The sequence below is a fragment of the Grampus griseus genome (genome assembly GCF_964374135.1).
Source record: "Grampus griseus genome assembly, chromosome: 11".
In the NCBI taxonomy this organism is placed as follows: Eukaryota; Metazoa; Chordata; class Mammalia; order Artiodactyla; family Delphinidae; genus Grampus; species Grampus griseus.
The window spans coordinates 94,619,884-94,645,215 of record NC_139005.1 but is presented as its reverse complement, the minus strand read 5'-3'; the positions used below and the strand labels follow the sequence as shown (position 1 = coordinate 94,645,215).

Sequence of the window (25,332 nt, the reverse complement as noted above, 5' to 3'; positions counted from 1 at the left end):
CGTTCAAATTGTTTCTCCTCTGGCTGCTTTCAAGTGTTTTTCTGTGTTTTTAGTTTTCAAAAGTTTAATTCTGTTGTATCCTGGGGTGAACTGCTTTGGGTTTAACTTGTTTGGGGTTTGCTCAGCTTCTTCAGTCTCTGAAGACTTATGTCTCTTGCCAAATTTGGGAAGTTTTTTTTTTTTTTTTTTTTTTTGCGTTATGTGGGCCTCTCACTGTCGTGGCCTCTCTCGTTGCGGAGCACAGGCTCCGGACGTGCTGGCTCAGCGGCCATGGCTTATGGGCCTAGCCGCTCCGCGGCATGTGGGATCTTCCCGGACCGGGGCACGAACCCGTGTCCCCTGCATCGGCAGGTGGACTCTCAACCACTGCGCCACCAGGGAAGCCCCAAATTTGGGAAGTTTTAAGTACTCTTCCAACCCGTCTTTTTCCTCTCCTTCCAGGGCTTGGATGACACGATGTTAAACTTCTTTGTGGGTGGAGGTGACCTTGTAATGGTGAAAGTCCTGACACCTCACCAGTCCTCCCCGTGACACCACCTCAGCGGGGGGAGGGGGGGAATCTCCTTACTGCTAGAGGGAGTGTAAGTCCAGGCTCCCCATTTGGTCTCCACTTATTCCTTGGGCTGGGGGCAGCCTCCTACTTGGCCTTCTTTGACACCACCTGGCAGGGGTGTTGGGGTGCTTCATTACAGCCTCGTAAGGGTGAAAGTCTAGCCTCCCACTTGGCCTTTCCTGTTGAGGGTGGGGCTTTCACCGTGCTGTCTGTCTGGAGTAGAATGATTACTGTCTTAAGTTTTTTCTCTTGCTAGGCTGCCCTTTTCCTGGTCCTGTGGCTAGCGAGAGTAGGTTTTGTTGGGGCTTTTTTGTCCGCTTCCATTGGCATTTCCAGGTTGCCAGCTTCTTCAGCTCCAAGTCTGGGATGTAAGGCAAAAAGGAAACTCGGGGGACTCGCCACTGTGTCATTCTTTGGGTTCCAAGGTCCCTAGCCAGTCTGCCACCTTCCCTCCACCTTTCAGAACCTATTTATGTAAGGTCCAGAGTGTTTATTTGTACTTATTGGGAAGAACAGAGAACATGTCTTCCCCGGCTCCCCAGATGCAGGCCCTGCCCCCGGCCCCCCAAGCCTCATGATCCCCACGTGAACACCCTGGTCCCACCACATCAGACCACTTGTAGTCCCTAGAACTTGTCACGCTCTTAGATGACCTTCCTTGTCTGCCTGTGGTGTTTCTATTCCATTCATTTGGGTTTTCTCTGTAAAATCTACCCAGACAGTTCACACACACTTTCCTCAGGCAGAATTTTGCCTCTTCCGTCTTACATAGCACTTTAAGTTACCTCTACAACTATGCTTCCATCTTGTATTGTAATTATTTGTCTTTTTCCCTGACCGGACCCTGAGCTGCCTTTGAGGGCTGGGACTCCATCCTGTACATGCTTGTCCTCAGTAACTAGCACAGCAGTTGCTTAAGAATTATTTATTAGATAGATGGATGAATGGACGTAGTTCTGATTTCCCACCTGAGTTGTTAAGTATGTTTGTTACCACACACAGACACAGCCCCCAGAGATGCACTGTGCGTATGCCTGCTGCTTCTACAGTGAACAGAGAAATCCAGCAGGCTTGCCTGGAAGAAGGTCTCCTTAGCCCATGGCAGTCTGTTGATCTCTGTTAGCTGTCCTGTGTTTATAGCCTTTGAGTTCCTCTGAATACAGAATTGGCCGTGAGCTTAATTCTAGCATAGTATGGGAACGATCATTTTTACTATGTCAGCACCTAATAAAGTGACATTGAGACCCAGGCACCTAATAAATATTCCTTAATGATAATGATGAGAAAATGAATATCTGTGGTTTGTTGCTATCCTTCTTGCTGAGATGCATTTCCAGAACTGCTTTGTGGCTCCTAGGAGGCTTTCACTTGCCTACATGTTGAACTAAATTTGGGGCTGGTGATGGGAAAGTGCTACATTCATGTGCTAGGTTGGTTTTGTTTTTGTTTTTTTTTTTAAGTTACTCTCTTTTTATTTATTTATTTATTTATTGGCTGCCTTGGGTCTTTGTTGCTGCGCGCAGGCTTTCTCTAGTTGTGGCGAGCGGGGGCTGCTCTTCATTGTGGTGCGCGGGCTTCTCTTGTTGTGGAGCACGGGCTCTAGAACGCAGGCTCAGTAATTGTGGCTCACGGGCCCAGCCGCTCCGCGGCATGTGGGATCTTCCCGGACCAGGATTCAAACCCGTGTCCCCTGCATTGGCAGGCGGATTCTTAACCACTGCGCCACCAGGGAAGCCCCGCTAGGTTGGTTTTTAAGGCTCCTTATGTTCGCGCTTCGGTGCTAGATCAGATCACAGCGCTCCGTCTGATCAGATCACACCCAGCACAGCACCGAACTCCCCCTGGAAGTGGATGGCAGTGTGTTTTGAAAAAGGAAATTGAAACAGTTTTTCTCTTTTTAGTTCACAAATGACCTCACTTAATTAAGGTAGCAAATGTGTAAGGGGAGAAAGAAGATGGGCGCTGGAGAGAGGGAACAGTGTTAAATCGGGGGTTAGAGGCAGCCAGGGGCGGGGCCCACATCTAGAACCGAAACTGTGACTAAGAGCACCACACCTCTTAGCCACTTGTGTTCATTTGATTTCCGTGGGGGGGGGGGGCTTGGTTATTTTTCGTTTGAGCACCTGTTTGCACACCCCCCTGTGTTCACGCAAAGCCGCGCAAGTGTTCCAGGAAACCAGCTCCCGGAGGGTGGGAGTAGAGGATCAAGTTTTGGTGCCCTCTGACACCAAAAATGTATATTCTCATAAACAACGTGCACAGTTCTTGGGTTTGCATTGGTTTGGCGGGGCTTCTCTTTCAGAGACTGCCTTCTAGGAGTTTCTGGGAAAATAAAATTTCCGAGTGAGCAGTGCCCTGGCTCCTCTGGCAAAGCATTAAGGCAGCGAGAGAGGGCGTGCGCGTCCAAGGTGAATGCCGCCCTCCTACTCAGACACGTGTCTATGGGTTAGCTTCGAGCCTTTGGGGATTTTCCACAGCTAGTAGAGGCCTAAACTTTTAAATTATTTTCTGCGTTGCTGTACTTCCTTGTGTCTCATTCCCTTAGCGTGGAAGCTTGTGACTTTGACTATACATTGCCACCTGCTTCTACATCAAGAAAGCTCAGGGCTTACCTTTATCACCCCTAATCTCTTCACTAGGTTACCCTCCCCGGCTGCAGCTTTTAACAGAGCTGGCCAGACATGTATAGGAGTGCCTTTCCACCCCAAACCCCGACCTACCGAGAGCACTGGCTGCCCCAGCTCCAGGCTTCCCCAGATGGGCCTGGGAAGCGCCTTCCAGGAGTCCTGACTGAAGCCCGTACAAGACACCTGGTCATTGCTCCCTCTTCCTTTCACATGTTGGAAGTGGCTCTTGAAATCGCTGAACTTGCTGTCACGGAGCAGAATTAGACGTGGGGAGAGAGCAGCACAAAGTGAGTGGGCTCTTCAAGGGCTGATAGAAGCCTACACACTTGTCACAAAGGGAGAAAGAGAGACAGAGCTGGACCTGGGTTGGGGTCCGCCACTCGGTGAGTGACCTCACAGGTTACTGCAGTGTTAGTTTCCTCACGTATAGAATTGGAATAGTGGTGCCTACCTCATGGTTGTTAAGAGGATTCAATTACAATGTTGTTGTTATAAAGTGAAACAGTCTTTTGGAATCAGTAATTATTGTTTTGAATTCTTTTCTTGGGCTTCATTTCTGGTTCTTTTGCCCAAGCTCTGAGCAGCTGGTGAACTGCTCTGGTCTTCTCATCCACCTCCAGGCTCGTCTCCTAGTATCAGTGCTGAAGGCTGCACCTTAAGCTCCATGGTGAGCCCCAGGTTTGAAACCGTGGCTTTGTGTACCTGCTTTGTGTACTTTGCACCCCTCTTCTGAGCCTTCCTTACACATGTTTGTGCTCAGGACTGTGGTCGAGCTGGCCTTTCCACATGACCTGCCCTCAGCCCTACATCTAAGCATTGCAGGTCATTGAGGCCTCCTTGCCTCCCATCCAGTGGGGTCATTCTTCTCCACTTTTTGAAGAAGTTAAGGAGCCAACCCAGAGGAGGGAAAGAACTCTGACTTAAGGGTGAGAGAGAATTAGGTTATGATCCTATTCTGCCACTTGCTGCCTTTCCTACCCTTTCTGAGCCTGTCCTCATCTGTACAGTGAAATATTACACATCACATGGAATCAATAGGAGTATTCAATTAGGTAACATTTTAAAGTATTTAGAACCATGCCCACCACAGAAGGTAGGCATCCTCGCTATTATGCAAAAATTTCCTTAACCCAGTGGAAAGCAGGAAGTCACGTACAGTACAGCCAGTTCACCTGTCACTTATCCCCACTCATGGTGCAACATCCTCGTTGTACATGAAAATGTTACACTCCCCTTCCATCAAGAAATTCTGCGCTTTGTGAGTTGTTTTCCCAGAAGCTGGATCTGTGCCTTACCCCTTAGGATAGCCAGTGTAGGTCGTTGCACGCTGACTGGTGTTTAGCCAGATTATCTGTGACCGTGGTGTAGGAACTAGCTGGCCCGTGTGGGAATCTAACCCCTGTTTCAACCAAATCACTGCACGTGATGACAGCAGCACCCTAAATGTGTTGGTGAGGGCACCACTGGCTGCAGAGCCCTTTCACTCTCCTTCGGTTGTCACAGGAGCTCTGGGAGGTGGGCGGACTTGACAGAAGAAGAAAATGAGACCTGGAAAGCAGTCATTCCCCGTGTCACACCAGCGGTAACTGGTGGAACCCAGGACAGGCATGCACATGTCTTGCTTTTATATCTGGGACTTCTGTGAAGTTTTGAACCAAGATGAGAGCCTAATTCTGGCTGTACAAATGAAAGTTTAGAGCTCATAGGATCCTCTAGTTTTCCTGTCACCAGTGTACACTTTGTATCCGTTCCTTATAGAATATTCATTAATTCATTGAATGACTTATGTGCTCTCCATGGCGGGGGTACTGTCAGAAAGAAGTAGACAAACCCCCTGCCGTGCCCAGAGGAGCTTATTGTAGTGGTAGGAGGCTGGCAGTGAATACAGAGAGATGCAGTATGACCATCCAGGGTGTCAGGCGGTGATGAGCTGTGGAGAAAACTAAGGCAGAAAGGCAGCTGGGGGTGGGGGGCGGACACTGAGTTTTGCTTTGATTCTTAGTGCTTCTCGTCTCATCCATGTGATAAGCGCTCCTAGAGCAAGGTTGTGTGTTTATTCCCTGCTGGTCCATCACACTCTGCATATCAGGACTTTTGGAGGCTGATTTTGGAGTTGAATCAGCCTTACTCAGTAGAAGCAGGTGCAGGGGCTGTCTGCTTACCCACTGAGATGCCAAGACCTTCAGATTAGAGCTGGGATGGCCTGGGTCATGCTTTGGAATGCTCTGGTAGCTTGGAGAGGGAGCCTGTGCTGGTTTTCCTCAGAGATTATTTGTTAAATCTAGCGCTCCCCCTGCCGTTAGAAGATAGGGTACTTCCAACTGATCTTTTAAAATGGGTTTCTTTTTTACTTTAATATTAGGGGGAAAAAAAAAGAGAAAAAAAGAAGTACTGCAGTGACATTTGGAGCTTTCTTTGGGGACTGCTGCTCCTGAGGCCCAGCCCCTGGGGGTGGGATGGGGGGAGGAAGCGCAAAGGCCCAGGCAGGATAGGGTCGTATCTGTGCTCTGGCTACTTTTAGCGTCTCCTTACCCCTGCACTCCTACCACAGCCAGCAGCCCAGCAAAAGTTATCTGCACACACAGTTTCACAGCTGCTCTGAAATTCTAGGGCAGCAGAAGTGAAACTGACCACGATCTTATGAATTTCTCTCTTACTGCTGTTGTTCCCAACTTGAAGTGAGTCAGGCCTTTTCCCCTCTCATCCTCAGGGTGTCCCAACTCGTTATCTGCTGAGTTTTTGACACAGACTCTCTTCACAGCGCTGCATTTGTAGAGGGTCCTGCTTTGGTCTCCCCACCCTCGGTGTGCTTTGCTGAGTTGCGAGCTGTGGCCATGTGGTGGTAGCCCCAGAAAAGAGCCGGGTCCGTGATGGGGACACAGTGAGCCTCTGGTCAGCTGCTGGTTGTGTGCACCAAGGTTAACCAGCCAATCATGGTGAAGTTCTTTTAGTCCTTCAAGATGAAATTCAAGTTAATTTTAGCAGAACTATTAATACCAGCTGAACCGAAGAAGGAAATGGCACCCAAATAGATGCAATGTCTTTTTGGTTTAACTGCCTCATTCAAACAGTTCGGTCACTTTGCGATTCCTGATGAGGTTGGAGAAGGAAAGTGGGTGGACCCAACTTGCAGCTCTGCTCTGTGTCCCGGTCTCCCCGAGGGTAAAGGGAGGCCCAGTGGGCATTCTTGGAGAGTTGACTGCTCCATAAGGATTATATTAAAGTTAGGTTCCCTGGGTGCACCTTACAGAGCCCAAGCTTAGGCAGTGACTGTTCCCATTAGGAACAAAGTAACCAGAATTGTTTTGATGGGGTAGCTGAACCATAAAGATATGTGCTTACTCAGGTGCCGTTTTCTTCTTCACTTCAGCTGATATTAATAGTACTGCTAAAATTAACCTGAATTTAAGATACCTTCTCCACTGTAAATTGTAGCAGTAGACATGATGCTTCACTATAAAGTAATTCTTTTATCATTCTTCTCCCAACAGCTTTGAAAAGTCCAGCTGCATTTCATGAGCAGAGAAGGAGCTTGGAGCGGGCCAGGGTAAGGCACCTTGCTTCCCAAGGATTCCTAAGAGCATTTTCAGAGCCTGTTGTGCTGCTGTCATCTTCCTTCCAGTCTAGCGTTGCCTCCAGGGTCAGCCCTGGCCTTATGGTTCTAAATAGAAAGCTCTGGCTTTTCTGCTTCATCCCCACCCGAGCGTCTCCCAGTGTGATGATATGGGCCATGATCACAATGAGTTTCTTCCTTTAGTACGTTCAAGGGTATGTAATGGTCACCTCCCTTCTTTTGGTTTGGAGACCACTAGTATTTTCCCATCTTTAATTCCACTTAGCCTTTTGTAGCTGTTAGGACACGACCACCAGCCACGGAAAAGCTTGCTGAGTGGTGGTCCCTCCTGTCTGGCCACACTGCCCACACCTCTCCAGAATGGGCATGGAAACCTTACTGGTCTCCGTGTGCCCCTGAGCAGCCAGGGTCCACTTGAGGCCATGGAAGCAGAAGCTGGGTCCCTCTGAGCTCAGGTTCACACTGCAGCACCTGGCTTGTTGCCCTGTCCCCCTCGGTTTCAGTTCCCTCGGGGGCCTCAGGGGATATTCTGCTGCCCAGTGTGGGCGGAGATGGGGAATTCGCCAGAACATGCTTCCCCCTCTCAGCCCCTTCACTTTTCTCTTTTATGTAAAAGACAAGGGAAGAGAGCTTCCCCAGATGGAGGATCATAGGCCGGGGCTCCCTAAGACCCACAGCTCTTTCAGAGACTGAAATATTTACCTCCGAGATTTATCTTACTATCTTCTGTCTTTATTTTATTTTTAACAAATTTCTAAGGAAAATTATGATTAATTCTTAGAGTGAGTGGGAAGAATGAGGCCACAGGTCCTGGGAACCAAAGGAGTGACCAGCTGCACTGTTTCAGTGCCTGGGAGGATGAGAGAATACAGCAGAGAGAAAAGGAATGTCATTGCCTGTGCCCTCAACCCAGTCTTAAGACTTGGCACCATTTCCTGGCCTGCTTCTCCAAGGCAAGGAGTAAATACGAACTAATTAGTACAGCTACTAGTTTACTGAGTACTTTTATGTGTGAAATTATACCCTTTTCTTGTTTATGTTCACATCAGCTCTTATGAATTAGGTGTTATTATCTTTATCTTAATAGATGCAGTTAAGAGAGGTTAACTAACTTGTCCAGCTAGTAAGTGGCAACTTACTGGGATTTAAACCTTGGGGTGTGGACTCCAGGTGTTTTCTTCATCAGTACCGTATGCCTCCCTCTGCTGTCTGTGAAGACCTGCAGCGTATGACACCTGTTCTGCCATCTTCTCTGGCAGTCATGGCAGTACTTCTGCCCACTGCAGACGGGTGATAGGCTCTGAACCCGCGGCCACTGTAAGCCATCTCCTGGAGAGCTCAGCACCACCCTGGGGCTGGCACAGAGCTGACCAGTCAGAGCACCAAGGCCAGTCCAAGGAGCAAGTCTTTACCTTGCTGCAGGCATGCAGTATGCTCTGATACTTTATTTTCTATTCAATTCTACTCTACCCTACTCTGCTCTGTCTTGTCCTGTCCTGTCTTGTCCTATCCTACCCTATTCTGTGCTGGTCCTGACCCACTAATGGTCTTGACCTATGGTTTGTAAAATTCTGGTGCAAAGGTTAAGAGCACAGGCTCTAGAGTCAGACAAATCCGGGGTCATATATACATTATAATGTGAGCGCCGGGCAGTGGGCTGGCTCTGAGACTGTTGAGGGAATGGTTTAATTTGCTTGGCGTCTCAGAAGTGCAGAAATGAGGACATGAGACGTTAAGGAACTAGAGCTATGACACCACGTATCAAAATTAGTACTCAGCAGCCATTCAGAGTGCATGGAAAATGCTCATGGTACCAGGCAGTGCCAAGTTTTTTTGAAATAAGGTATAAAATTATATTCAGTATGATTATAGCTTTGCAAAATTAAACTTATCTTTTGCATGGAAGAATGATTAGAAACAAATATCCCCAAATACTAACGGTGGATGATTAAAAATTTTTATTGTTGTTTTACTTTCTAATTTTCTGAATTTTCTTTGATGAACATAACATATGATAGTAATAGATTAGGACTTCCCTGGTGGCGCAGTGGTTAAGAATCCACCTGCCAGTGCAGGGGACATGGGTTCGAGCCCTGGTCCGGGAAGATCCCACATGCTGTGGAGCTACTAAGCCCGTGCACCACAACTACTGAGCCTGTGCTTTAGAGCCTGCAAGCCCCAACTACTGAGCCCACGTGCCACAACTACTGAAGCCCGTGCACCTAGAGCCCGTGCTCCGCAACAAGAGAAGCCACTGCAATGAAAAGCCTGCGCACCGCAAAGAAGAGTAGCCCCTGCTCGCCGCAACTAGAGAAAGCCAGCGTACATCAACAAAGACCCCATGCAGACAAAAATAAAATAAATAAATTGATTTTTTTTTTAAAAAGTAATAGATTAAAAAATATATTAGTAGTCCAGCCTCAGAGCGACAAATGGTCTTGACAGATGGATGAAGCCCTTGGCAGGTGTGCTGAAAATGGACGCGTCCTTCCAGGCCTCAGGACCCTGCAGTCTCCAGGCTGAGGTTGTGGTGGCTGCAGAGGTGACCCACTAAAGGCACGGCTGCTTTTTGGTCCTGTTCATGCCATAAGCTTGTGACCTGGATCTGAGAGCTGCTTGGTGTGTTTTTTCTATAGACAGAGGACTACCTGAAGCGGAAGATTCGTTCCCGGCCGGAGAGATCGGAGCTGGTCAGGATGCACATATTGGAAGGTGTGTTAGATTGGAAATGCTTCTTCATCTAAACCCTCATTCTCACTGTTTTCACCCCTGCACCACCCACGTTTTGTCGTCCCTCTTTTTCATCACTCCTGTTTCAGTTGACAGTGTAAGCCAGAGCCTTAACGCAGTTAAAACAGCAGTGCTGTGGGCAACCACCCCTGGCTTTTGGGAATTCCCAAAGGAGCACAGTCACATTCTCTTGGGGTGGCTTCCCTTTTTCTATGGCCATGTCGTGGCCCTGGATCTCATAAAACCTCGGTATGAAATCCTTTCCTCCAACGCTGTTCTTAAATGTGTTTACTTTCTGTTTTCATTCATTCCTTCATCTATCCATCCATCCATTCATTCACTCACTCAGTATTTACAGGAGCACCTGTGAAGTACAAGCAAGATCATCCCAGACGTACTCCACCTGCCCGCACACACTTCTTTCCTCATTCTAGGGAAGGAAAGGTTTTGGCTTGAATCTATTCACTTTTTGTTTGGTTTTGAAACCACTTTGGGGTTGGAAGAAGACTTTCCTAGACTGAACCCCACACTTTGCAGAGGAAGACCCTGAGGCCCAGAGCAGGGAGGTGGATTGTCCCCATAATGCAGCGAGCTTGAGGGAGAGGAGACACCACCCATTGCCTGGTGCTCTTTCAGCTCTAGCTCCAGCTCAGAGAGTCGTCTGGGCCAGCCTGTGCCTAGTGACCACTGTTGCGCGTGACCACACACTGTCCACAGCGGGGGCCCCTTCTTCTGTCCTTGTGAAACTTCAGGCCGGGCCACCGTACTCCGCCTGGCACTTGATTTACGTTCTCATGGTCTCTGCTCCTTCCCCAGAGGGAAGGGGAGCTGCTCTGCAGTTCCCAGGGCAGAACCACCTCACTCCTATATCCTCCTGCGCTCCATTCTCTCCCACGGGCAGAGACCTCGGCTGAGCCTTCCCTGCAGGCCAAGCAGCTGAAGCTGAAGAGAGCCAGGCTGGCCGATGACCTCAACGAGAAGATTGCGCAGAGGCCTGGCCCCATGGAGCTGGTGGAGAAGAACATCCTGCCTGTGGAGTCTAGCCTGAAGGAAGCCATCATTGGTGAGGAGGCCCGGCCACCACGTGTGGACTTGAAGGCGGGGCGCAGAGGGCATGGGCTCTGGACCGCTTGCTCCCTGACTTCCTGCTTAGCCTTGGGGGAGCCGAGGTACAGAGTATGAGAGCCTGATAAACGGGTCCTATGAGCCTGGGACAGCGCCAGTGGCCTCACAGATCAGCGCCGTGCCAAAATAACTGCGTCAGTGACAGAGAGGCCTCTGTCCACTTCCCATCTCTGTGAGCACAGGGGCTTGTCCCTCTTTCCCAGAGAAGGTAGGTAGGTGTCCGGGGTGGTGTGTGTGAGCACATGGAGACGCTGGGACCTTGAAACTGTGCCTGCAGTTTCTTTTCATTAGTGAAATCTGTTCTTGGAGGCTGGCACTCTCCTCAGATAGTTCAGTCAGTAAATGTCGATTGATCCAAGCAGGGTGCTAGGGCCACAGCCCCACAAGGCAGACCAAGCCCCTCGTCCTTACGGAGCTCAAGCCCAGGAGCAGATACAGGCAAGGAAACAGGTGAGAGTGAGATGGAGGCCGCCCCCCCGGCCCCGACAGCGGGCATCAGCGTCAGAGGAGCTGAGGCCCAGATGGGGGTGATGGAGGCCGCCCCCCCGGCCCCGACAGCGGGCGTCGGCGTCAGAAGAGCTGAGGCCCAGGTGGGGGTGCAGGGTGAGTAGGAATGAAAGCATGTGCAGCAGGCAGAAGGAGCAGCCTGCACGTGGAGCTGGAAGCGGGTGTCGAGACGTGAGGGGGAGGCCACAGAGTCCAGGACGTGCAGGGCCTCGTGTGCCACGGGCAGGTGTGCACACATGATTCCCTCAGACTTTGGTAACTGCTGGTACAGACATGTTTCTTTGGCTGCCGCAGGCCTGAGACCTGCCCCCGGGGAGCGGCCGTGCCTTCAGGAGGCTCAGGTGCTCTCACGTAGGAGTGAGCTAGGTCTTTGGGCAGGGCAGGGGAGGGCACAGGAGTAGGCCCGAAGCAGCCACGTTGGGCCCGAGCCCTGGCTCAGAGGAGACCGGTTTCTGGGACCTCATCTGCACCCGCAGAGGAGGTGCCCTGACTGCCCTCTTCCCCTTTAACTCCCTGCTTTGCCCTGGCATTCACTTCACCTTGTGTTAGTGTTTTCCTGCCCAGACGTTCACCAGATTCCACGACAGCGTTTGGGCCAAGGTCAGTTCTGGACTCTGCAGCCAGCCCGTCTGGTAAATGTTTGCTGACAGTCAGCCACGCCCCAGGCCTATGTGAGTCCTGCCGTTACAGAGACGAACAGAATACGCTGCGGCTGCCCTCAGAGAGCTCAGTCTGACGGGAGAAGGCTGCCGTGTGCACAAGTGATTTCCGAGTCTAGCTCCCAGGCACGTGTGGCACCACGTACTTAGAAAGACCAGGGCCCTGTAAAGTCGTAGCCAAGCCACCTGCCGTTGGGGACAGTTTGCAGGCTCCCAGGTGACGATGGCTGTGAAGGGCCCGGCACAGTCCTGGGCGCCCAGGGAGACTCGGGGAAGGGCTGCTGCTGTTTGCAGTGACATTCATTACAGACCAGCTGGCGGCTCTGTCGTGGACAGTGTAGGACAGTGGTGTGTGGCAGGGGCAGCGAGAGCCCGTCCGAGATGGGCTTCTCTCAGGGACGCGGATGGCGGTGGGGCTGACGACACGTTTCGGGCCCACCTGGAGATCGAGTCAGTTTGCCAAGTAGAGAGGGTGCAGAGGGACATTCCAGGCAGAGGGGACAGCGGGGGCAGTGTGGCCTGGAGCCCTGGCAGAATACGGCTTGTTTGAGGCCCGGGAAGTAGCTTAGTTTGGAACGAGGTCATCACTGGTGACTGGGGAGAGAGGAGCATTCGCCGGCAGTGAGCGTACAGGCCAAGGAGTGAGCAGGAGGCAAGGCAGTGGTGACAGCACACATGGTCCGTCTGTTCAGGAAGAGAGTGGAGAGGAGAGAGGGACATAGTGGTCAAGGAGGAGGTTTAGGGCTGAGAGGAAGGAGTCAGGGGAGAGGCTGAGGAGGTGGGGGATGGAGGGGGAGGCAGAGCGGGGTGTGCACCGGGATGGGAGGGGCTTCGCAGAAGGCCTCCGTCTCCCAGACTGCACCACACACCTGCGGCCACCTGCTCACACACGCGCCGCCAGCTGGTCGTCGGAGTCATGGCCAGCCTCCCCTCAGCATCCACTTTTCCCATGAGCAGAGCAGCGGCTGGGCTCCAGGGTGCCTGGCCCGTGAACTCCGGCCGGGCAGGGCCCCATCCGGGCTGCCCTGGCTGCAGGAGAGAGGGGTGGGCCCCTCAGTGACCTGGCCTGACGGCCCTGGGGCCGCTGCAGCGTGGCCAGCAGCTTCCTCAGGCTGGGCTGAGGCCGGGGTGGACCCGCAGCTCCTCCGTCCTGAGTCCCATTGTCCTGTGGCTGCTGTGCCATGACAGGTCCCCTCTCTGGGAGCAGGAGACTGTGGGAGGGCACCTAGACCTAGCGTGACCCACTGTCAGCGAGCTGCATCCTCTCCGTGCTCCTTGCGGGCCCCTGGGAGGGCGGGTGGGGGGTGGGGGACAAGCTCAGGGGCGTCCTGCTGGGTCCTAGGGGCAGAGGGCCTCGGGGCACGGCCCTGGAGCAGGGGAGGGTCTGCAGGGAGAGTGTTCCTCATCTGTGGTCTTCCCGCCGCAGCTGCGTCCCCGGCATGGCCGCCGGCTCACCTCTGCGCCGCTGCCTCATTCCCCCTGTGTGGACAGTGCCGGTGCAGAACTTCTCCCCTGACCGGGCTGGCGGCAGGGTTGTGACAGGAGTCTTTTGAAGTACCCTGCCTGTCCCATCCCCTTCTTTCCTTCTCTCTGCATCTGGGATTCCCACGCCGGGTCCCTGCTTCTCCCGCCTCTCCCACCCAGCCTGGTCCCTGCCCAGGAGCACAGGCCTGCCCCCAGGACGTGGGTCTCTGGGAGTCACTGGCTGCTGAAGGGAGGTCGCTGTCCTTCCACTGATCTGCTTCACCTGTGCAAGCAGGCGGCCCTTCTCCGCGAGCCTCTTCTGTCTGTTCCTCCTGGTCTTCGGGGAGTCGGGCAGCCCAGGGGAGGAGCTGCACCTGCACAGCTGTTACCCAAACTCCTTCCATCCCTGATCGCAGGGTCCGTGAGCCTCTGGGAGAAGAGGAGAGTTTTGTGCAGCCACAGGATGGGAATAAAGTGCCTTCAACAGCAGGGAAACAGGAGGTGGCAGGCTGTGGGGCGGGAGGGCAGACCCTGACTTGGAAGACTGAACGCAGGGCGGAGTTAAAAGCAAGGGGTTAACCATCAGGCCTTTCCCCACCGAGGGGAGTGCTCTGATGACCTGGTGGGACTGACTCTTCCTGGCCTTTGTTTCGGGTCGTGATGACAAGCTTTCCTTGAGCTCTTTTGGACACAGGAGGCAGGTCGGCTGCTGGCCTCCTTCTCCTGCTGCTTGCTGGGGCCGTGGGGCCGCAGGGCAGGCGCCTTGCTGGGACAGCCTCTTCCCGTTTGCTGGAGGAGTCTCACCCTGGCCTTGGCTTTCAGTGGGCCAGGTGAACTACCCGAAAGTAGCAGACAGCTCTTCCTTTGACGAGGACAGCAGCGATGCCTTATCTCCTGAGCAGCCTGCCAGCCATGAGTCCCAGGGCTCGGTGCCGTCTCCCCTGGAAGCCCGAGTCAGCGAGCCACTGCCCAGTGCCACCTCTGTGTCCCCCACTCAGGTGAGCTTGTCCACTACGGGTGCTTCCCCTGCTCAGGGGCCCCAGACCTACTGCAGTGGCCCAGGATGAGGTCCCTGGCTTGGGCCAGGTGGGACGGGGAAGCCAGAAGGTGCGGCGGTGGGCCCTCTGGAGGACGCCGGCTGGGCAGCCTTGCAGTTAGAGTCAGAGGCCTCCCTGCTGCCCCCATGTCTGCTCATTCAGAACAGCCACTTCTCCTGAGTGTGTTCAGTTCCGTAACATTTCACCACCCTCTGTCTTCCCCTTCTCTAGTTCCCTCTCCCCTCGCCACCCTGGAGGCTGCTCTTTTCATCCCTCTCGTCTTTGCCCTTCATTTGCCCCCTAACGGTGATGGCGTCCGAGGGGGTGACAGCCACCCACCTCTGGGCAGGGTAGGGCAGGGATGCACCACCGGCTGAAGCCTGGAGATGGCGCAGCTTCCAGGGCCACGAGAAGGGGTGGGCGTGTCCTCACTTCCCCTCTTCTCTCCCAGGTCGTGTCTCAACTCCCCGTGGGCCCAGAGTCTGGAGAAACAGTCTTCCTGGCGGAGCAGCCTCTTCCGCCGCCCAGCCTCGCCAACGGAACCACGGTCGCCACCGCCAAGCCCCTCCCCACACTCATTAAGGTGCAGACCTCTAGCTGACCACCCTCTCCTCTCCGTTCCCCTCTGAGTCCTGCCGTGACTCCGTCCCAGTGTGGAGTGGGGCTGGCTCTCTTCTCCATCTGGTCCGGGACCAGCCGAGGTCACCACAGTGCTCTGGGAGATCTCCTGTTCCCTCCACGCACGCTGGCCGTCACAGCCACAGCCACCGCTCACTGAGCACAGCGGGCCAGGCTCTCACTCCTGCCCGCCCCAGGAAGACACGCCCACACGTCCCCTCTGTCCACTCGGAGCCTCGTGAGGCTATGACAGAACCGAGAAGTGAGGTGATGGGCCTGAGGTCACCCAGCCAGCCGTGCCGGGTGTTTGTTGTCACTCTCTTCCTCCAAGGCCTGACCTAAGATACCTGAAGGGACGGCATTTACCGTCAACCCCATGAGACGCCCATGGGGACCTTTGTGTGGGAACACGGTGCTGGACGCTGAGGTTAAGTTCAGCAGCATGAGGAGCCGCTGTCCGGTCCTCCCCGCCCAGCCGAGCTTTCTCCCTCGGCCTCTGGGACCTTGGCCCTGACTGCCGCCCTCCATCCAGCCTGTGCTCCACGCCTGCTGGGCAGGTGCCCTCTCTTCCCGCTCGGCTTGCTTCCCATCTTGACTGATTCTCCAGTCCCGCCACACAGGCCCTGGCCCTGGCCTGGAGCCTCTGGCCGCCCACGTTCCTCTGCTGCGGCTCACAGCCTTAGCGAAGCCTCCCTGTGCCTCCGGGCACTCCCAGGTGGTTGGCGGGGTCTCCGCGGCCCTCCCGTGTGGCGCCCCTGCCCCAGGCCTGCTCCTCCTGGTCAGCGGTGCCCTGGCGCTCTGCTGGCTCCCAGCCACTCCCCCAGCAGCCGGCACCTCCCTTGCCTCTGCAGTCTGTTCCTGATTGGCTGCAGATGTCTGAGGTTTTCCCCCCAAATTCCTCCCTCAGACCTGCTCCTCGTCACACGACTGGTGCCTTCCTTTGCCCACTCCCCGTTTGCGAGAACAGTGTATGTGTGTTTATCTAACTTCCTCTTTCCCGGTAGTGCCTCGGCCTCTGTCCCCACTCCCCAGCCCCACCACGGGCTCTTCTCCAAGCTGAGCCCCCAGCTGCCTCAGACCTGCCTCAGGTCGCACTCCTCTCTCTGGTGGCTTTCCCTGGGCTCCCCGTCTTCTTCCCTTTCAGTGGGGTGCTCCTGGGCTGCCCTCGGCCTCTTTCTCGCACCCTCAGCCTTGCCGGGGCCTCTCAGCGGACCCCTCTCCCTCCTCTCAGGTGCTCTCCGGTCCCAGCAGCCCCGCGCCTTCTCCTCCACTCTCCCTACCCTGGCCAACCGGCACCTCTTCCCGACTTCTGCGAAGGGGCCACCGTTGTCACACGCTGTTGCCGAAGTTCAAAACCGTGACCTTGTAGCCGCTCGGCTGCCACACGCGCTGTTGTCCCTTCTCCCTCTAGTCAGTCACCTCCTTCCACATCCCGTCAGTGCCTACGGCGCCCTGGTCAGACCCCAGCTGAGCCCCGCATCGAGTCTCCACCCTTCCGCCTGCCGTTCTCTGCTCAGAAGCCGCGAGGCCCTCCTCGCTCCTTTCCCAGCACTCAGCGCCCTGCTCACTCTTGCCCACACCGCCTCCACCCTTCTCACCCGGGAGACGGCCTCCCTGTGTGCTGGCCGCCCCATCAGTGAATGGACGTGAGCTTCTGGAGTCCAGGGTTCGGATCCCAGCTCCTTCGCGCAGCGAGGTCCCAGTCACTGTGCGGCCTCGAGCGCGTGGCTTCCCTGAGCCTCTTTCTTCCCTTTCGAGTCGACGGGCGGGTTCCTGGGGAGGCAGGGTTTTTGCAGGTCTGTGTGACGCGGCTTTTGTAAAGCGCCCAGTGTGGGCTGCGCGAGCTCCGTAGTACAGCTCTTTTCACCTCGTCGTCCTGTTCACTCTGTGCTCAGGGTCACAGGGAGGCTGCCTGGCCTGTGCACTGGGGCTAGAAGCTCTTTAAGAGCAGAGCCAGTCACAAGCCCCACCCCCCATCAGCCCTCGCCCCCTCCCTGGACACTCCCGGGCACTGAGGCGGCCTCTGCTTTGAGAGGGGTGCCATCCGGCAGGGGGCGTGGACAGGGCAGGGTGGGCGGTGGGGCCTTTCCGGAAGCCACTCGGCTGCCCCTGACAGCGCCCTCTGTGTCTCCTGTGCCCGCAGCAAAGCCAACCCAAGTCTGCCAGTGAGAAGTCGCAGCGCAGCAAGAAGGCCAAGGAGCTGAAGCCGAAGGTGAAGAAGCTCAAGTATCACCAGTACATCCCCCCGGACCAGAAGCAGGACAAGGGGGCGCCCCCCATGGACTCCTCCTACGCCAGGATCCTGCAGCAGCAGCAGCTCTTCCTGCAGCTCCAGATCCTCAATCAGCAGCAGCAGCAGCACTACAACTACCAGACCATCCTGCCCGCCCCGCCCAAGTAGGCCCGGCCTGCCCCCGCCACGCGCCCCCACCCCCACCCCCCGCCCACAGGCACCGTACGGCCAGATGCGGGCAGCCCTGACATGAAGGACCCTTTGGTCCTGGTCCTGCGGGAGTGCTCTGTGGGCGGGGCCCTTGCCCCTTGCTCCTCTCCACCCGGCCCGCAGAGGCCTAGGGCGAGACCTGGCAGGGGCTCATTCCTGTCCTTTCTTCCTCTCAGGCCAGCAGGGGAGGCTCTGGGAAGCGGTGGGGCCCCCCTGACGCGCAGCCTTTCCGCTACCAGCAGCAGCTCCGGCTCGGGCGCCCCTGGGCCCAGTGGGCTGGTACGTCAGAACAGCACCTCGTTGACTGGCAAGCCTGGGGCCCTGCCTGCCAACCTGGACGACATGAAGGTAAGTGGTTGCACGCTTCCCCCTGGAGGCCTTGTGCCGTCGCCAGCCTGGCCTCTCGTGGGGGCGGTCAGGTGCTCGGTCTCAGGCAGGGGAGGCGGCTGGCCCAGGACCACGGCTGCAGGAGGCAGAGCAGAGCTCCAGCAGAGGCACCTGGAACCTGCTCTGAGGCCCTGGTCATCCGTGGCATTAGCCTTGTCATCGTGGTCATCGTCATTAACGACGCCAGCCAGTATCTGTCAAGGGCCGCAGGGCTTACGGAGCACTTGTACACCTCTCGTTTTCCTCAGCCTCTACAGTGCAGTGTGAGAAACGGGGAGTGTTACCCCGGCTTAAGGATGAGCAAGCAGAGGCGTCGAGGGATAGAGAGGTTTGCCTGAGGTCATGGGTCCGGCCGGCAGTACAGCCAGGGTTCAGACTCCGGGCTCCACTACAGCACCCACCCTTTCCATGCGGCCGGCTACTGTCCTGAATCTGCTCTACAAGTGCTGTGTTGGCCTGGGAGAGAGCAGCCCACACTTGGGCCACAGGCTACACTCGTGCCCTGGGCTTTGAAGGGCGGGAGACGCCCCAGGCCTGGCCTGTTTTCTTTGCCCTGATCAGAAAGGGGAGTGGATCACATTCTCCCTGGAGAGTTTGTCCTCTGAACCAGTCTGCTCCCTCCTCAGTCATGACAGGGATCCTAGCAAGGTGCAGCCCTTTTGCGGGGAGCTGGACACAGGCCTCAGAGTCCCTCAGACCCGGCTCTAACCCCTAGCTCTGCCCATCACCAGCTGTGTGATCCTGAAGAAGTTATTTCACTTTCATGAGCTCCGTTTTCTCATCTGTAAAATCCAATCAAGTATTTATCGAGCACAAGGCACCATGCCCCCGGTGTGAGGACGGCGAGGAGGAGGGGGCCAGCCTGGCAGATGCACGTCTCGCCCCCCAGGGCTGTGGGAGGGTCAGGTGGTTGATACATCTGAAGTGGCCAGTGGGGTCCAGACAGAGGAGGACTGCCTGGACTCTCCACCCCGTTGCAGGTGGCAGAGCTGAAGCAGGAGCTGAAGTTGCGGTCACTGCCCGTCTCGGGCACCAAGACAGACCTGATTGAGCGCCTGCGCGCCTACCAGGAGCAAATCAGTCCCGCCACTGGAGCACCCAAGGGCCCCGCCGCTGCCTCCATCCTGCCCAAGGCTGGCGAGGTGGTGGTAGCCTTCCCCGCCGCTCGGCTAAGCACGGGGCCCACCCTGGTGGCAGCGGGCCTGGCCCCGGCTGAGGTGGTGGTGGCCACGGTGACCAGCAATGGAGTGGTGAAGTTTGGCAGCACGGGCTCCACGCCCCCTGTGTCTCCCACCCCCTCAGAGCGTTCACTGCTCAGCACAGGCGACGAGAACTCCACGCCCGGGGACACCTTTGGCGAGATGGTGACATCGCCAGTGACCCAGCTCACCCTGCAGACCTCGCCGCTGCAGATCCTTGTGAAGGAGGAGGGCCCCCGCGCTGGGTCCTGCTGTCTCAGCCCTGGGATGCGGGCAGAGCTGGAGGGGCGTGACAAGGACCAGATGCTGCAGGAAAAGGACAAGCAGATCGAGGAGCTGACCCGCATGCTCCGGCAGAAGCAGCAGCTGGTGGAGTGGCTCAGGCTGCAGCTGGAGCAGGAGAAGCGGGCCCAGCAGCCCACGCCAGCCCCTGCCCCGGCCCTGGTCACGCTTGGTGCCGCAGTGAAGCAGGAAAGCAGCCTTGCCAGCTGCCAGCTGAGCAGGCAGCCCCCGGGCCCCGATTGCCCCTTCGGCCCCAGCCTCGTGGGCCCCGCTGCCCCCCATGTAGACACTGGTACCCTAGGGCCCCCGGCTGTGGTGGTGAAGCAGGAAGCCGTGCTGCCCGAGCCTGAACCAGCCCCGGCCCTGGTCACGCTTGGTGCTGCAGTGAAGCAGGAAAGCAGCCTTGCCAGCTGCCAGCTGAGCAGGCAGGCCCCGGGCCCTGATCGCCCCTTAGGCCCCAGCCTCACGGGCCCCGCTGCCCACCATGTAGACACTTGTACCCTGGTGCCCCCGGCCGTGGTGGTGAAGCAGGAAGCTGTGCTGCCCGAGCCTGAACCAGCCCCGGCCCCGCAGCTGCTTCTGGGCCCACAGGGCCCCAGCCTCATCAAGGGGGTCACACCTCCCACGCTCCTCACTGACTCCACAGGGACCCACCTTGTCCTCACCGTGACCAATAAGAATGCAGACAGCCCTGGCCTGGCCAGCGGGAGCCCCCAGCAGGTACCTGGGTGTGGGAGGGGCAGGAGCCCCAGGAGGGCGTGCAGGCACTCTTCGTGACAGTGCCCTGTTCACCAGGTTCCCCCGTGGCCGGGCAGGTTATGCTCGCTTCCTTTAATCTTCCCTTCAACCCTCCGAAACTAGGGATCGCCATCCCAGTGTCACCCAGGAAGGTGCTCAGACTTGAAAAGGTTGAGGCACCTGTGTGAGGCCCCCAGCCTTGAGGGTGGGGCCAGAGGGCCTGCCCACTGCTCTGGCGGTTGGCGTCAGAACCCTTCTGTGCCCGGCCCGGGCCAGGCCACTACTGCCTCTGCTCCGTGGGGTGGGACAGGCCCAGGGGAGGATCGGGGAAGCCCATCCTGGGATAGACTGAGGGCCGCCAGGCTGGGCCTGATGCGAGCTCCACTCCTCTCCTTCCCCTCAGAGAGGCCAGCTGTCCCCCACCAAGGTGACATTGGCAGCTGGCTCCCTGCTGCTGCCACCCTCGCAGCCCAGACCCTTCACTCAGCCTGGCCCACAGGTGAGGCTGCTCTAGGCTTTGTGTGGCCTCTCAGCCCTGCCGAGCCGGGGCTCGGGGCGGCAGTGACAGGACTCGGGTACTCAGGAAGGGACACAGGCCCCTGAGCATCCTCAGGCAGAAACTCCAGGGAGGAGAGGGGAAATTAGCCCAGAGACCCCCCCCGCCTCTGCCCCGTGTGGCTTGTACCAAGCCCTAAGGAGCCAGTCGCCCTCTGTAGGGTCAGTGGTCAGGGCCTCCTCCATCCCACGTCCCTTCTTCCCCGGGGGCTTCCACGAAAGCTCTCCGAGAGCCAGTGCAGGTGGCAGAGCTGCCCGCCTTACCTGGAGCGTGTAGGCCCTGGGCTGTTGCCCTCGCCCCAGCCACTGGTTCCCTCCCTTTCTCCTGTCTAGCTCTTGTCCCAGCCTGGCTCTCCAGCCCCTGGCCCCCCAGCTCAGAGGGACCTGGAGCACCCGCCACAGCCCCTTTTTGGGCCCCCCACTTCTCTGCCGAAGAAGGAGCCGCCTGGCTATGAGGAAGCTGTGAGCCAGCAGCCCAGACAGCAGGTAAAGAGGGTGGACCGGGGCCTCGCTGGGTGGGCGGCCGCCTTGGCGGCTGGGCTGGGTTCCCGCAGTCCCCCGGGCCTGGCTGGAGGGTGGGGCAGGCAGGAGCCAGCCTCGCAGGTCAGAGAGGCCTTGGAGAGAAGCCGTCGGGCAGGAGTGAGTGTGGGCTCGGGGAGTCTGAGCACAGGCCACCCGGCTCTGTGGGCCTGGCTGCTGGCTCAGGGCCACAAGGTAGGGTCTGTGCCCTGAGCCAGGCTGGGGGGCCTCTTGTTCTAGACTTCCATTTCATTTTCTTATTTTTGTGCCACAGGAGAATGGTTCCTCAAGCCAGCAGATGGATGACCTGTTTGACATTCTGATTCAGAGTGGAGGTAAAGTCCAGACCCACCGCTCTGCTCCCCGACCTCCTCCTTTCTTCACAGGTTGTCTCCATTCCTAGGCTGGTTGGTTATTGGGTTTGGTTTCGTTCTTGAACACGATGCCCGGCAGGCCTGGTGCTTTGGATGCGGTAACGTGTGAGACGCGTCCCTTCTCCAAGGCCTGGGCAGGGACTCCCTGGGGTGCCATCCTTGACACACATTTGCCTCACCCTGACCTGCTGCGTGGCCGGCGCCGTGCCCACAGCCCAGGGCGTAGCAGTGAGCAAGAGAGACGTTTGCCTCGGTGGGGCGTATAGCCCAGCGTTGGGAGATGAACGGTGAATGAAATAAGTAAATTATCGTATATGTCAGACAGGCATTAGGAAAAGCCGGGACAGGAAGGGTCGCAGGTGCGAGGGGTGTCAGGGTCAGCCTCGCCGGGCAGGTGCAGTTTAGCCACAGGCGTCCACAGGGAGCTCCTGAGCCTGCAGGGCTGATGGGCACCCGGGGGCGGGGCGGGGGGGTGGGCGCTGGGCGGAAGCCCATGGGCTCTGGGTGACGCTGGAAGCCACGGTACAGCTGTGAGGGAAGGGTTGCCCTGATGGAAGGGCAGGAGCAGGGAGGCAGGCACGATGGTCCAGGCGCGAGCGGGGTGTGTGGGCCGGGAGGCAGCGGCGAAGCGCAGAAGAGCTGGAATCTGGGTGTATCTTGGAGACAGTGCCAGTATGGTTTCCTCACGGCTTAAGTGTGTGGCGAGGGGACCCCAGGGCAGCCAAGGATGAGGCCGAGGGTGTGGGGAGTTACTGGGTGCAGCAGCATGAGCGCCGGGGGTGTGGGGACTGCGTCGGTCACAGCCTCAGTCCCTAGACAGCTGAGTGGAGGGCCACATGGCCAGCCCAGGCAAGGTCTGGGCTGAGTCAGGAGTTAGGGAGTTGTTGGCGTCGGGGGGGGGGGGGGCGTTTGGAGCAGTGAGGCAGGGCGAGCAGAGAGGGCGAGGTGGAGGCAGGGGCGCAAGCCAGTGAAGCTGAGCAGCGGGTGGAGGGTGGGAGTGCGCCCTTGAGAGGGTGACGTCCTGAGGCCGTGGGCTGCTGATGGGCGGTCAGGGAAGAGGAGGACCGAGATCTGGTCCCGGGCTGTGTTGTGGTGGCAGCTGGTGACCTCAGCCAGGGTGCTGCAGGAGGGCCATGGCCAGAGCCTGCTTGAAGCGGGTTGAAGAGGCTGGGGCTGTGGGAGACAGCTGGTCAGGCGTTTATACACTAATTCCCCATTCCTCCATCCCCCCTGCCCCCCCATAACCTCTCTTCTCCTTCCTGTCTGTGAATTGATTATTCTAGATACCTTCTCTAAGTGGAATCATACACTATTTGTGCTTTTGTTTCTGGCTGGCTTCACTTAGCGTAACATCCTCAAGGTTCTTCCGTGTTGTAGCTTGTATCAGAATTTCCTTCCTTTTTGTGGCTGAAAAGTATTCCATCGTGTGTATGTACCACATTGATGTTCAGCCCTTCATCCACTGGACATTTGGGTTGTTGCTACCTTTTGGCTATTGTAATGCTGTATGAACACTGGTATCTGTTTGAATCTGTTTTCAGTTCTTTGGGGTGCATACCCAGAAGTGGAATTGCTAGATCATATGGTCATATTCTGTATTTTAATTCTTGAGGAACCACAGAACTGTTTTTCACACAGCTGTGCCATCTTCATTCATACCAGCAACACACAAGCGTTCCAGTTGCTCCACATCCTCACCAACACTTATTTTCAAGAAAGTTTTTTGAAAATAGCCAGCCTTGTAGTTGTGAAGTCACATATCTCACTGTGGTTTTGACTTGCATTTCCCTAATGACTAATAACGTCGAGCATCTTTTCACGAGCTTATAGGCCACTTGAACATCATCTGTTGGAGAGTCTTGTCCATTTTTCAGTTGGATTTTGTTGAGTTCTAGGAGTTCTTTATTCTGGATATCATTTATCAGATAGTTTGCAGATTTCTTCTCCCATTCCATGGGTTATCTTACTTAATTTTTTTGAAGTATAGTTGTTGTGCAGTCTTTTCAGTCTTGATAGTGACCTTTGATGTGCAGAAGTTTTAAATTGTTATGTAGTCCAGTTTATTTTTTCTTCCATTGCCTGTGCCTTTGGTGTTATAACTAAGAAATCATTAAATCCAGTGTCATGAAGATGTTCCCTTCTAAGAGTTTTGTAGTTTTGGCTCCTAAATTTAGATCTTTGACCCATTTTGAGTTATTTTTTGTATGTGGTGTAAGGCGGGGTCCCAACTGCAGGTCATCGTCAGGCTGGTTTCAGACACCCATTCACTTTCTTGATTGGCAGAGATCTCAGCGGATTTCAAGGAGCCAGGGAAAGAGAAGTCTCCCCCGAGAGCAGCCTGCGGGTCACCCCTGGCCGCACAGCCGTCACCGTCCGCCGAACTCCCTCAGGCTGTCCCCCCTCCATCCGGCTCGCCGGCCCTCCCTGGGCGCCTGGAGGACTTCCTGGAGAGCAGCACAGGGCTGCCCCTGCTGACCAGCGGGCACGAGGGGCCAGAGCCCCTCTCCCTCATCGACGACCTTCACAGCCAGATGCTGAGCAGCTCTGCCATCCTGGACCACCCCCCCTCCCCCATGGACACTTCGGAATTGCACTTTGCGCCTGAGCCCAGTGGTGTGGGCCTGGACCTGGCCGACGGCCACCTGGACGGCATGGACTGGCTGGAGCTGTCGTCGGGTGGGCCAGTGCTCAGCCTGGCCCCGAGCACCACAGCCCCCAGCCTCTTCTCCACGGACTTCCTCGACGGCCACGACTTGCAGCTACACTGGGATTCCTGCTTGTAGCTCTGGGGCTGCAGAGCCGGGGGCTGGGAGGGCTGGAAAGTCGGAGACCTCGGGAACTCAAGGGAGCTCAGCGCTCTCCTGCCTGATGCAGCCTCTCCACGTGGTCTTGAGTCCTGACAATCACAGGCCCTGCTTTCCCCTCCGTGGGAGGCCAGAGGAGGGTGTCCCCACACCTGGCTCTGACTCACCAAGGAGAAGAGCTTCCAAGAAGCAGCTCTGGGTCCCACCCTGGGGTTTCGGAGGCCTGGATGGGCCAGGGGCTTCTATGTGACCTCCTTTTGTGAGGTCGGGGTGCACCTGTCTGCTGCAGTTTGCTCAGGAGGCGAGGCTGAGGCAGGGCAAGGGGTGCATGTCCTTCCTTCTCTTCCCCTTCCCTGCAAGGGAAGGAACTGGCTGGGCCTCTACCTCACCACCCTCGTGATGCCAACACCACCGACCCAGGCTTCCCGGGAGGGGGGCTCCCTGCCATTTTAGCGTCTTGGTGTAGTGTAACCATTTAGTGGTTGGTGGCAAACGTTTTCTGTACAGGTGTATATATACCTCTATATTATATATCGCCATACATATATACACATATATCTTGGGGGGCGGGTGGGAGGTGAATGCAGCCCCCCACCCCCGGTTCTACTCTGTGCACACGGAAGGGCCTGAAGCCACCGCTCCCGGGGCTGAACACAGCTTACCCTGGCCCCACCCATCACTTGTATCTGACACGTATAGACGCCTCGTCACAGCCTGTGCCGCACCTGTCCTGCTTCCTGCTCCTTATCAGTGCCACGAGGGCAGAGGTGCTTCCTGGCCCCCTGCCCACATTCCCTCCTGCTGCCTCACTGCAGCCACCACGGCCCTGGGACAGCAGTGGAGCCAGAGGTGGCCCGCAAGCTATGGCCTCCTCCTGCCCTGGGGCCTGGCCTCCCTTCTGGCCTTCTGGTCGTTGTCATTCACAGGGGATCAGGGATGGAGTCACCAGAACCAGTTCTGGGACAGAGGTGGGAAAGCTGTGTGAACTTTTTAAAATAAAAACAAAAACCCCGCCTGTTAGTCCATCTCCATGGAATGGAGGGGGGGGGTCAATCCATGGAAGGGAAGAGGGGGGTGCCGCACTGTGACCCTGACTGCACCTCCCCTTGAGACCACCTCCCATCCCTGGCTGTGCAT

The 25,332-nt window shown here is 56.5% G+C and overlaps 1 protein-coding gene across 5 annotated transcripts in view; it reads left to right on the top strand.

The window, feature by feature from the left end:
• Window positions 1–25,280, top strand: part of MRTFA (myocardin related transcription factor A) — a 62,082-nt gene extending 36,802 nt beyond the window's left edge. For 2 of the 5 annotated variants that reach the window (XM_082666897.1, XM_082666898.1), the window contains 12 exons: window positions 6,672–6,727; window positions 9,391–9,466; window positions 10,386–10,547; window positions 14,062–14,237; window positions 14,728–14,859; window positions 17,038–17,291; window positions 17,514–17,685; window positions 18,705–19,925; window positions 20,347–20,442; window positions 20,832–20,984; window positions 21,292–21,352; window positions 23,675–25,280. In XM_082666897.1, coding sequence (XP_082523023.1) covers window positions 6,672–6,727; window positions 9,391–9,466; window positions 10,386–10,547; window positions 14,062–14,237; window positions 14,728–14,859; window positions 17,038–17,291; window positions 17,514–17,685; window positions 18,705–19,925; window positions 20,347–20,442; window positions 20,832–20,984; window positions 21,292–21,352; window positions 23,675–24,174 — 3,059 coding nt within the window. In that variant the 3' untranslated portion in view covers window positions 24,175–25,280. The remainder of the gene's footprint in view (window positions 1–6,671; window positions 6,728–9,390; window positions 9,467–10,385; window positions 10,548–14,061; window positions 14,238–14,727; window positions 14,860–17,037; window positions 17,292–17,513; window positions 17,686–18,704; window positions 19,926–20,346; window positions 20,443–20,831; window positions 20,985–21,291; window positions 21,353–23,674) is intronic. The other 3 variants (XM_082666900.1, XM_082666899.1, XM_082666901.1) reach the window with 3 other exon arrangements.
• Window positions 25,281–25,332: the final 52 nt, after the last annotated feature.